Raw genomic sequence first — 14614 nt, forward strand, 5'->3', positions numbered from 1 at the left:
GAGAATCACTTGAACCCTTGGGAGGCAGAGGTTGTGGTGAGCCAAGATCACAACACTGCACTCTAGCCTGGGAGACAGAGTGAGACTCCATCTGAAGAAAAAAAACAAAAGTGACAACACCACCACCCAGGTGAACCTGATAAAACCTGACGCAAAGTCCCTTCTATCGACCATCCAAGTTTCTCAGAGAGCTGCCCATAAGGCAGAAACCCGCATGTACGTCTGGCCTTGGAAAGAAGGCCCAAAAGCTGCTAGAACATTATGTTAGGAAATGTGCATGGGAGCATAGACCTTAAAAGTAATTAGACTGCAGGCTAGAAAATAATTTTAATGCAAAGTAGAAAGGATCAATCCACCTCGTCACTTTCCTTGCTCTCGCTCTGTCACCTCCTCTTTCCTGTGGCTCTGAGAAGGTGGGAGAAGCAGGCAGTATTTCCACAGCAGTTGTCCATATAGGAAAGTGTCTCCCCTATTGGTAGCTTGCTCCCAGATCTGGGGCAATGCTAGTGTCCTTTAGATCTGGGAGCAGACATGAAACAATAAAATAATTTACATGTGGTTCATTGCCTCTACTAATTCCATCTCTTCCTCCTTGTAGTCACAGGGCAGCTGCATCATCCTTGGACTCATGGGGACCCAAAGTTGCTTTTAAAGAACCTGCAAAATAAATGCATAATGGGGAAGAGTGAACTTCTTAGGAGTGGCGGGGTAGAGAAGAGGGGAGAAGAGCCAGGGTCTTTGAAAGTATCTCCTTTCTGGCCTGAAAGGAGGAGGAGGAGGGGAAAGGTGAATTTGGGGAAGGAAGGCAGGAAACAAAAAATGTACCTTCTCTGCTGAGAGACTTTGTTTGCCATTATTCATGTTGATGTTCTTCATGGAGATAAGGGTGATGCGATCTTTCTCTCCATTGGCTGTGGAGCAGCTGGGGGAGGAAGGGTGTCTGGGTTAAAGAGAGGAGGAGGGCAGGGCAATGGAGAGTCAAGGAACTGTGAGGTTGTTGAGCCTTAGACCTTTGTCTCAAAAAATCTATATGTTGGTGGTGAATCATAATGAAATGAGAGTGTGCTTTGAAGACCAGAAGACTGCATTTATTTATTTATTTAGAGATGGAGTCTCGCCTGTCGCCCAGGCTGGAGTGCAATGGGACGATCTCAGCTCACTGCAACCTCCACCTCCCCGGTTCAAGCGATTTTCCTGCCTCAGCCTCCTGAGTAGCTGGGATCACGAGCACGTGCCATCACACTCAGCTAATTTTTGTATTTTTTAGTAGAGACAAGATTTTACCATGTTGGCCAGGCTGGTCTTGAACTCCTGACCTCAAAGGATCTGGCCATCTTGGCCTCCCAAAATGCTGGGATTACAGGTGTGAGCCACTGTGCCTGGCCAAGACTTGCATTTAAATTTTGGTGTTACTACCTACTACTTGTTTGATCTTTACCAAGTTAGTCTCTATTAAAGCCTCAATTTTATTTTTTTAGTTTTTATTGAGACAGGGTCTTGCTCTGTCACCCAGACTGGAGTGCTGTGACACAATCACAGCTCACTGCAGCCTTGACCTCCTGAGCTTACACAATCTACCTGCCTCAGCCTCCCAAAGTACTGAGATTACAGGCATGAGCCATCACATCCGCCAAAGCCTCAACTTTTTTTCCCCCCCGAGATGGAGTCTTGCTCTGTCACCCAGGCTGGAGTGCAGTGGCACTACCTCAGCTCATTGCAACCTCCGCCTCTGGGTTCAAGCAATTCTCCTGCCTCAGCCTCCCAAGTAGCTGGGATTACAGGGACCTGCCACCACACCCAGTTAATTTTTGTATTTTTAGTAGAGACTGGGTTTCACCATGTTTACCAGGCTGGTCTTGAACCCCTGACCTCATAATCCGCCCACCTTGGCCTCCCAAAGTGCTGGGATTACAGGCGTAAGCCACTGCGCCCGGCCTAAAGCCTCAGTTTTAAAAATGTATAATGAAGTAATGTCTTGGCTTACACCTATAATCCCAGCACTTTGGGAGGCTGAGGCAGAAGGATCACCTGAGACCAGGAGTTTGAGACCAGCCTGGGCAACATAGTGATATCCCATATCTATTTTAAAAATTAAAAATTAGCTGGACATGGTGGCACATGCCTGTAGTCCCAGCTACTTGACAGGCTGAGGTGGGAGGATCATTTGATCCCTGTTGGCATCATTGCAGTCCAGCCTGGGCAACAAAGCAAGCCTGTCCTTCAAAAAAAAAAAAAAAGAAAGAAAACAAAAGAGGCTGGGCGTAGTGGCTAATGCCTGTAATCCCAGCACTTTGGGAGGTTGAGGTGGGTGGATCACAAGGTCAGGAGTTTGAGACCATCCTGGCCAACATGGGGAAACTGTGTCTCTACTAAAAATACAAAAATTAGCCGGGTGTGGTGGTGCATGCCTGTAGTCCCAGCTACTTGGGAGGCTGAGGTAGGAGAATCACTTGAACTTGGGAGGCGGAGGTTGCAGTGAGCTAAGATCGTGCCACTGTACTCCTGCCTGGGCAACAGAGCAAGACTCCATCTCAAAAAAAAAAAAAAAAAAGTAATATATACCTTGAACGATTGCTATACAGATTTGAGATAATATTATAAAATATATACCATTGTGTTTGGCACATAATAGGTATTCAGTAAGTGGTTCCTAAGCTTAGAGAGAATGTCTTTTTGTATTAGAATCTGAATTCCTACACTTTTCATGATGGGGTTATAGAGGCTTAGCCCTTGGGTTGAAGAGTTTCAGTCCATCTCCTGTCATTTGATTATTCCTTTTCATGTCTGCCCCTGTCCTGCCCACCACAGCCCTGGCCTCAGGGGAGCCTGTCAGGATTGTATGTGTGTGGGATGTGTATGTGGTAATGAGGGGTGCATATGTGTGGTATGGGATATGTGGTGTGAGGTGTTGGGGGTGTGTGTGTGTGGTGTAATGCATGTGTGGTATGTGTGGTATGGGGTGTGTGTGTGGTATGCGGTGTGTGGGGTGTGTGTGTATGGTATGGGAGTGTTATGTATAGTGTATGTGATGTGTGGGGGAGTGTGTATGTGTGGTGTGTGTGGTGTGAGGTGTATGTGTGGTGTGTGTGGTGTGAGATGTATATGTTGTGTGTATGTATAATATGGGGTACGTGTGTGTTTTGTGTGGCATGTGGGTTTGTGGTGTGTGTGTGGTTTGGGTGGGTGTGTGGTGTGTGTGTGTATAGTATGAGGTGTGTGGTGTGTGTGTAGTATAGGGTATGGGGTGTGTGTGTGTTGTGTGGTGTGGTGTGTGTGTATGGTATGGGGGGATGTGTGTGAAGTGTGGCTGTGTGGTGTATGTGTGTTGTTTGGGTGTGTATGTTGGGTATGGGGTGTGGGGTGTGTGATGTGGGTATGTGTAGTGGGGTATGGGATGTGTGGTGTGTGTGTGGTTTGGGTGGGTGTGTGGGGTATGTGTGTGGGGAGGGTGGGTGTGTATAGTATGGGTATAAGGGTGGGTATGGTGTGGGTGGGTGTGTAGGGTATAGGGTGTGGGGGTGTGTGTGAAGTATAGGATGTATGTATGTGGTGTGTATGTATAGTGTAGGGTGTGGGGGGTGTGTGTTTGTGGTGTGGATGTGTGGGGTATGGGGCATGTTGTGCGTTTATGGTGTGTGTGGGATGTGTGTGTATAGTATAGGGTGTGTGTGTGGTGCATGGGGTGTATGTGGTGTGTGGGTGTGTGTGTAGTGTGGGGTATGGGATGTGTTGTGTGTTTGTGGTGTATGTGGGAGTGTGTGTATAGTATGGAGTGTGTGTGGTATGTGAATGTATGTGGGGGGTGTGTGTAGTGTATGGGTGTGTGTGAGTAGTGTGGGGTGTGGGATGTGTTGTGTGTGGTGTGTAGGAGTGTGTGTATATGATATGTGGGGTGTGTGGGTATATGTGTATAGTGTGGGGTGTGGGGTATGTGGTAGGTTTGTGGTGTGTGTGTGTGTGTGTGTATAGTGTGGGGTGTGTGTGGTGTGTGGTATGTGTGTGGAGTATGGTGTGTGGGGTATGAGGCCTGTGGTGTATTTGAGGTGTGTGTGTAGAGGGGTGTATAGTATGGGGTGTGTGTGGTTTGTGGGGTGTGTGTGGTAGGTGGGTATGTGTGTGGAGTGTGGGGTGTGGAGTGTGTGGTGTGTTTGTGGTATGTGTTGGGGGTGTGTATAGTATGGGGTGTGTGTGGTGTGTGATGTGTAGGGGATGTGTGGTGTGTGGGGGGTGGGGGGTGTGGTATGTGGTGTGTTTGAAGTGTGTGTGAGGGTGGTGTGTACAGTATGAGATGTGTGTGGTGTGTGGTATGTGAGGTGCGTGTGAGATGTGTGGGTGTGTGTGTAGTGTGGGAATGTGGGGCATGTGGTATGTTTGAGGTGTGTGGGTGTGTGTGTATAGTATGGGGTATGTGTGGTGTGTGGGGTATATGGTGTGTTTGTGATGTGTGTGTGTGGTGTGTGTATAATATGGGATATGTGTGTGGTGTGGGGTGTGTAGTGTGTGTGTGTAGTGGGGTGTGTGGTGTGTTTGAGGTGTGTGTGGGGTGTGTGTGTGTGGTGTGTGATGTATGGGGTGTGTGTGGTGTGTGTGGTGTGTGATGTATGGGGTGTGTGTGGTGTGTGTGATGTGTAGGGTGTGTGTGTGTGGTGTGTGGGTATGTGTCTGCAGTGGGGTGTGGGGTGTGTGGTGTGTCTGACGTGTGTGGGGTGGTGTGTGTGTGTGGTGTGAGTGGTGTGTGAGATGTGTGTCTAGTGGGATATGGGGCATGTGGTGTGTTTGAGGTGTGTGGGAGGTATGTATAACATGGGGTGTGTGTGTGATGTGTATAATGTGTGTGGTGTGTGGTGTTTGGGTGTGTGTAGTGAGGTGTAGGGTGTGTGGTGGGTTTCAGGTGTGTGGGTGTGTGTGTGATGTGTATAATGCGTGTGGTGTGTGGTGTTTGGGTGTGTGTAGTGAGGTGTAGGGTGTGTGGTGGGTTTGAGGTGTGTGGGTGTGTGTGTGATGTGTATAATGCATGTGGTGTGTGGTGTTTGGGTGTGTGTAGTGAGGTGTAGGGTGTGTGGTGGGTTTGAGGTGTGTGGGTGTGTGTGATGTGTATAATGTGTGTGGTGTGTGGTGTTTGGGTGTGTGTAGTGAGGTGTAGGGTGTGTGGTGGGTTTGAGGTGTGTGGGTGTGTGTGATGTGTATAATGTGTGTGGTGTGTGGTGTGTGGGTGTGTGTAGTGAGGTGTAGGGTGTGTGGTGGTTTTGAGGTGTGTGGGTATGTGTGTGATGTGTGGGGGTGTGTGGTGTGTGGGTGTGTGTAGTGAGGTGTAGGGTGTGTGGTGGGTTTGAGGTGTGTGGGTGTGTGTGTGATGTGTGGGGGTGTGTGGTGTGTGGTGTGTGGGTGTGTGTAGTGAGGTGTAGGGTGTGTGGTGGGTTTGAGGTGTGTGGGTGTGTGTGTGATGTGTGCGGGTGTGTGGTGTGTGGTGTGTGGGTGTGTGTAGTGAGGTGTAGGGTGTGTGGTGGGTTTGAGGTGTGTGGGTGTGTGTGTGATGTGTGGGGGTGTGTGGTGTGTGGTGTGTGGGTGTGTGTAGTGAGGTGTAGGGTGTGTGGTGGGTTTGAGGTGAGTGGGTGTGTGTGTGATGTGTGGGGGTGTGTGGTGTGTGGTGTGTGGGTGTGTGTAGTGAGGTGTAGGGTGTGTGGTGGGTTTGAGGTGTGTGGGTGTGTGTGTGATGTGTGGGGGTGTGTGGTGTGTGGTGTGTGGGTGTGTGTAGTGAGGTGTAGGGTGTGTGGTGGGTTTGAGGTGTGTGGGTGTGTGTGTGATGTGTGGGGGTGTGTGGTGTGTGGTGTGTGGGTGTGTGTAGTGAGGTGTAGGGTGTGTGGTGGGTTTCAGGTGTGTGGGTGTGTGTGTGATGTGTGGGGCTGTGTGGTGTGTGGGTGTGTGTAGTGAGGTGTAGGGTGTGTGTTGGGTTTCAGGTGTGTGGGTGTGTGTGTGATGTGTGGGGGTGTGTGGTGTGTGGTGTGTGGGTGTGTGTAGTGAGGTGTAGGGTGTGTGGTGGGTTTCAGGTGTGTGGGTGTGTGTGTGATGTGTGGGGGTGTGTGGTGTGTGGTGTGTGGGTGTGTGTAGTGAGGTGTAGGGTGTGTGGTGGGTTTGAGGTGAGTGGGTGTGTGTGTGATGTGTGGGGGTGTGTGGTGTGTGGTGTGTGGGTGTGTGTAGTGAGGTGTAGGGTGTGTGGTGGGTTTGAGGTGTGTGGGTGTGTGTGTGATGTGTGGGGGTGTGTGGTGTGTGGTGTGTGGGTGTGTGTAGTGAGGTGTAGGGTGTGTGTGTGATGTGTGGGGGTGTGTGGTGTGTGGTGTGTGGGTGTGTGTAGTGAGGTGTAGGGTGTGTGGTGGGTTTGAGGTGTGTGGGTGTGTGTGTGATGTGTGGGGGTGTGTGGTGTGTGGGTGTGTGTAGTGAGGTGTAGGGTGTGTGGTGGGTTTCAGGTGTGTGGGTGTGTGTGTGATGTGTGGGGGTGTAGGTGTGTGCGTGTGGAAGGCGGGAAGTGTGAGTTCCCTCTGGGAGTTAGGATCTGGGTGTCAGATAGATGCTTCTGACGTTCTTACCTTTCAGACAGCCCTGAACTCCCAGGTTTCTGGGGATCTGTAAAAGCCAAAGGCACGGATTGGGGTTCACATGCTGTAACTCACAAGTCCAGCCTTCCTCTCAAAGCCCACCAGGGGACCCTCCCGCTCATGGAGAGGCACTCATGTGCCATTCCTTCCCCCAGATGCAGGCTGGTGTGAGCTGGGGCTCTAGCCCTGGGTCTGCCAGCAGAGGGGAAAAGGGTCCCTGAGGGCAGGGTACGCACCTTCAGACTCCTTGCTCTTCCGACACTTGAACCTCAGGCTGACCACACCGACTAGGACAATCACAACAACCACCAGGATGACAATGAAGCTGATAACACCTGAACAGAGAAAAGAATGGGGTGAAGGGGGCCAGTCGGGGCGACAAAACGGGGGCCAACAAGAGTCTGGCATTCCCTTCCCAGCTGAGTACTTTGTAGACAGGCTCCAGGAGCAAAGTGAGTTCCACTTCTCTGCTGAACAGGTGAGCTCTCAGCCTGCCGCCCTCTCTCCATCCCCCCGAGAACATGGAACCCAGCACAACTAAGAAGAGTGGACTGGAGGGCAGGAGCCCCCCTCCCACAAGGGTCTTCCTCATAAGCCAGAACCTCCTGGAACAAATGGGTGAAATTTGAACTTGCGTTTCCAGACCTAGAGTCCAGGTCAATTCCAGGGGTGGGGTTCCCTTCTATGTCCCACCTTCTCCTCCCGCTCTCACCAAATGCAGCCACAGTGAGCACAGTCTCTGACGTGGGGCTGGGCAGGATGGTCGCATCTTCCCTCATGCTCAGGCTCATGGTGGTTGAATTGGGGGGAACATTTTGAAATGTGTCTAAAATGGAGTGGGGTTGGGGCATCAGTGAAGGGGACTGACACAGCCTATCAGAGAGAGCTAGCTTCCCTCCCGCTTCCCCCTAGGGAAGGACCGGACGTTATGCTGCAGAGCTATGAGGTCAGACTGGGCAAAATAGAGCTGTCTGTGTTGTGCCAGGGTTGAGGTGGGAGGAACGTTTCTGCTCAGGCAAGGCTCCAACAAACCAGGCTGCCTGTTAAGGGCAAAGGTTTCCGACTCTCTTAAAAAGTGCTATGCTGGCCTGGTGCAGTGGCTCATGCCTGTAATCCCAGTACCTTGGGCAGCTGAGACAGGTGGATCACTTGAAGTCAGGAGTTTGAGACCAGCCTGGCCAAAATGGTAAAACCCCATCTCTCCTAAAAAAAAAAAAAAAAAAAAAAAAAAAAATCGGGCACAGTGGCTCACGCCTGTAATCCCAACACTTTGGGAGGCCAAGGTGGGCAGACCATGAGGTCAGGAGTTCGAGACCAACCTGGCAATATGGTAAAATCCCATCTCTACTAAAAATACACAATTACCCAGGCATGGTGACGTGTGCCTGTAGTCCCAGCTAGCCAGGTGACTGAGGCAGGAGAATTGCTTGAACCCGGGAGGCAGGGATTGCAGTGAGGCAAGATTGTGCCACTGCACTCCAGTCTGAGTGACAGAGCAAGACTCTGTCTCAAAACAAAACAAAACAAAAAAACTAGCTAGGCCTGATGGCACATGCCTGTAATCCCAGCTACTCAGGAGGCAGAGGTTGCAGAGAGCCGGGATCGCACCACTGCAGTCCAGCCTGGATGACAGAACAAGACTCCTTCTCAACAACAAAAAAGGTGCTATGTCACCTGTGTCTTCCCTCCTCAACGCATCATACTTCAGGCCCAATTGCTGTTCCACTTCCTTATCCCTCCTCACTCCCCCTTCCCAAATAAGTCTGGGAGAATAAAAAATCTGAGAGCCAAGAGATAAGATGAGAGAAAGGGTCACAGACATCTCCTGCCCACTGCTCTTCAGGGTGAGCGCAGCAGGACATACCTCTGCTTGTGCCTCCGCCTCTTCCACTGCTGGGGACACCTGCGCCTGCACCATGAAACAGCATGACCAAGATGGGGGCATCCCCCAGCAGCTCTTCTCCCTTGCTGCTAAGCAAAGGCCCATCTTCCCTGCCTGAGAGGACTCTAGCCCTTTCCCGGCCTTTTCTGCCTTCCTTTTCCTTCATTTTGGGGTATCCTTCCCCTCCCTCTCCTCTCTGGCTATGCCTTTCTCAGTCTCAAGTCTAAGCTCCTTTTACCTTCATTGTGACCAGGCCCAAGTTTCTGCCTCTATGCCCCACCAAGCCTCTTTCTTTCCTGAGCCAGGGTGCCACTGATGTCGGTCCTGACCCCTGTGGCCTCCTGAAGAGGGCAGAAGGAACCCATCCAGATGGAACCCAGTGTTTTTCACCGCTGCCCCTCGCCTTGGGCACTCAACAAGTCCTGATGTGTGCATCTGTGGCTTGGCCCAAGTTAGGCCCAGCCAGGTCAGGAAGAGCCCATCCGCAGTGCCTGCCCTCGGTGTCACAGGTTTACTGGGTGCCATGGGGGCCTGCGCAGCCTTCTTTGGAGCTGCTGTGAATGAGGAAGCACATGTGGGCCTGCTCAGGGCCTTGGCCGGCCTGTGCACCGGGAGGGCTCTTCAGTCCAAAATCTTCCTCTTCTTTCCTGCTTCCAGTTCCAGAAGGGGCCATTCTCTTGTTCACCTCTGGGCAGTTCCCTCTGCCTGGAATAAGCCCCGCTACCCTCCATCCCACAGCCTCCAGGTGCTCAGCTGACCCCTTCTCAGCTTGGCTTCAGAAGCCGCTTCTGGGAGTCATCCCTGGCCCCCAAGTCCAAAGTGACTGACATGTACCTGGGCTCCCACACTTCTGCTTGTGCCCACCGCAGCCCTTCTCACCCTGCATGTCATCATCAATGTGAGGTTCTGTTTCCTTGTCTGTTCCCCCTCGCCCCGGTCTATATTCTCTTTTAGAGCAGAAACTGTGTCGGGGTCTTCACTGGGCCCTCCCTGGATGGCGTTTGCAGTCTGAATGACACAGTACCTGGCGTACCAGTGCTGGCCAGATGGCTTGGGCTGTTAGCCTCTGAGGAAGGGATGTATCCTGCAAGGACAGAAGCAGTTGGTGAGTGGGAGGTAGGGCAAGTTTAGTGACACCACACTCCCTCGCCCATCCAAGAACCCCTGGGCTCCAAGCAGGTCTGAATGAATGGATGTGGGGCAGGAGCCGGGACCTCAGTAACCGCACTCACTCACCTGGGTTGGAAGAAACTGGCTCTGTGGTAGGACTTAGACTGCCGAGGCCTCCTGAAACAGATCATCTGAGGCTGAGGGGTGCACGGCCTTCTACTGTTCCATCTCCCTCTCTTCTTCCCTAGATCTGTGTGTCTTTCTCCCTACCCCATTCCCCACCCCTCACTCCCAACCATTCACCTCTTTTTTCTTTCAAGGCACATTAGACTCGGCCAGGCTGAAAAAAAAAATTCTTAGATGAGCTCAGCTTTGGTGAGTCCTGAGAGCTCCTGCTCCAGCCACAGTCCCAGCCCCCTGAGGTTAAGGCTAAATTGGCATAGAGCTCCTCTCACCCTTCCTAAGTTCCTAGGCCTACACGCTGGAGTAGAGCCATGTTTGGTCTTACCCTGAGAGCTAGAGGTCTGGGTTGCTGTGGGCTGGGAGCTGTGGCCTGCAAGAGAAAGCAAAACACATAGCTTGGTAAGTCCCCTGCCTAGCACAGAGCCTAGAGAGGAACCCTCAGAAAGCCTTCTGGCCCAGCCTGGGCAACATAGCAAGACCCTGTCTCTTTAAAAAGGTTTTTTTTTGTTTTGTTTTTTTAATTCTTCAGGCATAGTAGTGCACACCTGGAGTCCTATCTACTCAGGAGGCTGAGGTGGGAGGATTGTTTGAGCCCAGAAGGGTGAGGCTGGCTTCAGCAAGCTATGATTGCACCACTGCACTCCAGCCTGGGCAACAGACAGAGACCCTATCTCAACAAAAGAAAAGAAAAGAAAACACTGTCCAGGTGCGGCGGTTCAGGCCTGTAATCTCAGCACTTAGGGAGGCCAAGGTGGGTGGATCACGTGAGGTCAGGAGTTCAAGACTAGCCCGGCCAACATGGTGAAACCCTGCCTCTACTAAAAATACAAAAATTAGCTGGCCTGATGGTGCACACTTGTAATACCAGCTGCTTGGGAGGCTGAGAAATGAGAATCACTTGAACCCGGGAGGTGGAGGTTGCAGTGAGCTGAGATCGTGCCATTGCACTCCAGCCTGGGCGACAAAGTGAGACTCCATCCCTCAAAAAAAAAAAAAGAAAAGAAAACAGAAAAAACCCTTTTGGCTTTCTAAGCCTACCATGCTAGAAGGCAGACACACTAGGCAGAGGGCTAAAGGGTGCGGGCTGTGGCTCACGGTGCTGGCTTCCTCCGAGACTGTGACTCAATAGCAACATCACCATCACCTCATGGCTCAGGGTCCCGAAGTCCTTCCCTGTCTCTTCAATCTAACATGGGCATTTTACCAACGTGATGCAGGGTCAGGGGAAGGTTATTTTAAACTAGTGACATTTCTAAGGAAGGACAGAGGACCTGCCACACCTTGACAAGGAACCCCCCAGGACTCCAGGTCCGTAGGCTAATGTTTACCCTAAGCTACTGTCACCCTAGTCCTGCCCCCAGGGAAGGGGCTGAGAGATGGGAAGGTGAGTGAGATGGGGATGGGGATTAGGGCTTGTATCTTGGCTGGAGGTAGGGGCCTGTGCAGGAAGTAAGTTCTGAGGTATATATAGGAGGCAGGGAAGCTCTAGCATGAGCAACCCATTCACTTTTACAGGCAGAGGATACATAGGACATGGTTGTTATTGACCAAACCCAGAGAGGGGTCAGTCACCAAGAGTCCCCAGCCAGAAGCCCTCAGTGGCTTTTTTGTATGTACAAGTGTGTCTGCGGGGCTCTGTGCAAAAGTGAGTGCATGCTCATGTGCCCCTGTGTGTGTCCTGCTGTGTATGTGGAACCTGAAAGGTCAGGTTGTATTTGCTCATTTTCCACAATGAAATCATTCTTGAAACCTGTGAACAATGTGAAAGGAAAACAACGTGGGGAAGTGGAGCCGCCCAACTGGTTCCCGTCCCTCTGTTTGAGTGGGGACTGAAGCCCCTGGCCTGGCTCTGCTGCTCCCTTGGCCTCTCAGCATCAGGGGAGCATTCAGCCCAGGCCTGGGTGGACAGAGGCGGCTGGGTGCCAGGGGTCCACCCCTGCCTGTAGCAGCCTGCTGCTGTGCTTATTTTCCTTAAGCCACTGCCTTCCTCCATGGGGCTATCATTTGGATAGTGTAGAATTAATTGTTTCCAAGTGTAAAATTACCAAACCCTGGGCCATGTTTTTCTAGATCACCATTTCTGAGAGTCCCATTCCCTTGTTGCGGGGAGGAGGATGGTCAAGAGGGGAGTTAAAATTTACAGGAAGCCCAGGCTAGAGAAAACCCTTTCTAGCTGGGGATGACCCTGGGAGAATCTTTTTAACCTGAGGCATGACCTGAAAACATCTATCAGTTACTAATCCAGCATATCTAATGTACTTTTTTTTTCTTTTTTTGAGACAGTTTCTCTCTTGGTCACCCAGGCTGGAGTGCAGTGGCACGATCTCAGCTCACTGCAACCTCCGCCTCCTGGGCTCAAGGGATTCTCCTGCCTCAGCCTCCTGAGTAGCTGGGATTACAGGCGCCTGCCACCATGCCCGGCTAATTTTTATATTTTTTAATAGAGATGGGGTTTCACCATGTTGGCCAGGCTGGTCTCAAACTCCTGACCTCAGGTGATCCATCCGCCTCAGCCTCCCAAAGTGCTGGGATTACAGGCGTGAGCCACCATGCCCGGCCTAATGTACTATCTAAATGCTGTAAGGTTATAACTTAATTTTTGGTGGGAAGGCACAAGGAACTGCCCTTCTGCATTTATCTAGAAAGAAAACTATTCAGTGGCTTAGGAGGAGTTCCAAAGTCACAAGCTTCAAGACCCACTAGCCTGCTCTTTCCTTGCCTCTTGCCCCTCCCACTACCCAAACTTCTTGTCACCAACAAAGATTCCTCTGTGAGTAGGGGAGGGACTTAGCGAGCATCTGTGTCTACAGCAGAGGGTGTCTCTGACCACGGGGCCTGCAGACGCCCAAAGAGCTCTAGCCACAGGAATTTCTGATTTCCCTGGTTTCCCCTCTCTAATCCTGTCTGCGTTATCCCCTTCTAGTCTATCTCCACACGCACCCCTCCCCATTTTCCTCAGAAGCATAGTTTAGTAGTTAAAATCGTGGGTGTTAATGGAGCCCGGCAAGCCTGAGTTCAAGTCCTGGCATTGTTGCTGTCTGGCCTAGGACTCAGTTTTCTTTCAAGTGCAAGTGACCAGCCTGGGCAACATGGTAAAACCTTGCTCTTCAAAAAAATACAAAAATTAGCCAGGTGTGGTGGCTTGTGCCTGTAGCCCCCAGCTACACAGGAGGCTAAGGCAGGAGGATTGCTTGAGCCCAGGAGGTCAAGGCTGCAGTGAGCCATGATCACGCCACTGCACTCTGGCCTGGGCAGTGGAGCGACCCTGTCTCAAAAATAACTAAGTAAAATGCAAGTGGTATTAGTACCTCGCAAATTGTTATGAGGGAAGGAAAATGCATATGAAGCACTTAACGCAGTACCTGACAAGCTCAATGAAGACCAGACGCTTTTGTTTTTGCCCCATTCTCTCAAATCCTCCAGGTCTCAAGTCTGCCCTGCCTCTGAGTATCCATAGTCAAGTCCCTTTATGGGCCTGAATGTGCTCAGGATTCCTCAGTCCCTCAAGATGAAGGAGCCAGGAAGTGCTCTGCACACTTCAGGATGAGAGGTTAGGAAACTCAGGGGGGCAGTGATAGCGGCTTAGGTAGAGCTGACACAGGGCATTTGAGAGCCCTGGCACTTGCCTGGAGAAAACAGTGTGTAGGGAGGCTGGGAAAAGTCTAGGCCTGTGGAAATGCCACCTCATGAGCCTCACCTGCAGTTTCCACAACAGCCTAGACCCCCAGCCCGAGAACTGTGACTCTGTCATGGAGGGGGTAGAAGGGGATGGAGACAATCAGAGTTTTGTCCTCCAGCCCATGGGCTTTTAGAGAAATGCCTGACCTCTCCAGGAGGCAGTGTTCTGGTACTCAGGCCTCTTACCCACCACCGATGGGGGGCCACCACCCCTCCCCATCCGAACCCTCTTGCGCACTCTTTCTGCTGCTTTGAGCACAGAGGACTTGTAGAGGGTGAGGTGGGGGCAGGGCAGAGATGGTCAAAGGGAAGTTGCTGCCCTGTGAGTCAAAATGTCCTGGACTCATCATGATTCCCAGCAACTGCTCCCTGATGCCAGGACCCCTATGAGTGGCTTCACAACTCATTGGCTGGCAGAGCCTGTCGGAGAGGTGCCGTTTCCGTGTAGCCTCCTCTGGAGGTCATCTCCTCTAGTCCCTGGATGTGAGAATGTTATGCACATCCTCCTTGGTGAACAGTTCTTTGTGTCTAACCTGAGTCCCTCTTGCTGTGATTTAAGTTTAAAATCAACATTTGGAATTCCTAGGCTGCTACTTCTCATGTGAAAGGAGAGAACAGATTCCCTGTGAAGCCCAAGGTGCAGAGGATTTGTCTTAGAACAGTTGATAGAGTGGCCGTCGTCAGCCCTTCCCGAAGATCAGAGGATGAGCGTCATGAATAGCCTGAGCACATCCTAGAAGAAGCTTTGGGCCTGGGTCTCGCACGAACACAGCTCCCTCCCACGATTCAGGAGGCCAGCCTCTATGGGGAGCCCAGCTCCCCCAGGGCAATTTCCCACAAGAGGGTTTAACCATAGCTCCATTTACCCCTGCCTGGTAATCAGGACCCCCAATCCAACTGATCCCCTTCATGAAAAGGCTCTGGAATTTCCCCTGGGCACAGTCCCTGGATGGAAAGCATGTGTATTCTGAGAAAGGGACTGACTCCTAGAATGGCCAGCTGCGGAGAGGAATTGCTGTGGAAAAGTGGCAGGCGCCTCTTACCTCGGAACAGGAGGAAGCCCAGGATCACCCAGCACAGCTGCATGGCTCCTGCGGTGCCCATGTCAGCTGGATATGTGGCGGGCAGGCAGCAGCTCAGTGGAGGCTCTGTCCATAGTGGAGAAGAG

General features: G+C 51.6%; 1 protein-coding gene across 5 annotated transcripts; it reads right to left on the minus strand.

Annotated features, from left to right (window-relative positions):
- Positions 1-308: 308 nt before the first annotated feature.
- ECSCR (endothelial cell surface expressed chemotaxis and apoptosis regulator) lies at positions 309-14614 on the minus strand. 5 transcript variants are annotated; one of them, XR_013394845.1, is made up of 11 exons: positions 14490-14614; positions 10094-10138; positions 9712-9762; positions 9500-9559; positions 8458-8502; positions 7716-7796; positions 7287-7419; positions 6830-6928; positions 6585-6621; positions 826-922; positions 309-657 (listed from the first exon to the last, which is right to left on the minus strand). XR_013394845.1 is itself a non-coding variant. In XM_077937096.1 (11 exons), the coding sequence occupies exons 1-11, from the start codon at positions 14548-14550 to the stop codon at positions 649-651; spliced, it is 699 nt and encodes a 232-aa protein (XP_077793222.1). In that variant the 5' UTR covers positions 14551-14614; the 3' UTR covers positions 309-648. The 5 variants fall into 5 exon arrangements, 4 of the variants coding, with proteins under 4 accessions (XP_077793222.1, XP_077793223.1, XP_014996494.2 ...); XM_077937096.1 differs by having other exon boundaries at positions 7306-7419; XM_077937097.1 differs by lacking the exon at positions 7716-7796 and having other exon boundaries at positions 309-519; positions 7306-7419.

Source organism: Macaca mulatta, chromosome 6 (genome assembly GCF_049350105.2).
Source record: "Macaca mulatta isolate MMU2019108-1 chromosome 6, T2T-MMU8v2.0, whole genome shotgun sequence".
Classification (NCBI taxonomy): Eukaryota; Metazoa; Chordata; class Mammalia; order Primates; family Cercopithecidae; genus Macaca; species Macaca mulatta.

Excerpts from the sequence above, each read along its gene's own strand:
- ECSCR (XM_077937096.1), bottom strand. The coding sequence starts at position 14,550 with ATGGGCACCGCAGGAGCCATGCAGCTGTGCTGGGTGATCCTGGGCTTC. Across the intron at positions 9,763-10,093 it reads CCAGACCTCTAGCTCTCAGG|GAGGCCTCGGCAGTCTAAGT; the intron begins GTAAGACCAAAC and ends GATCTGTTTCAG. Across the intron at positions 6,622-6,829 it reads GAAGAGCAAGGAGTCTGAAG|ATCCCCAGAAACCTGGGAGT; the intron begins GTGCGTACCCTG and ends TGGCTTTTACAG.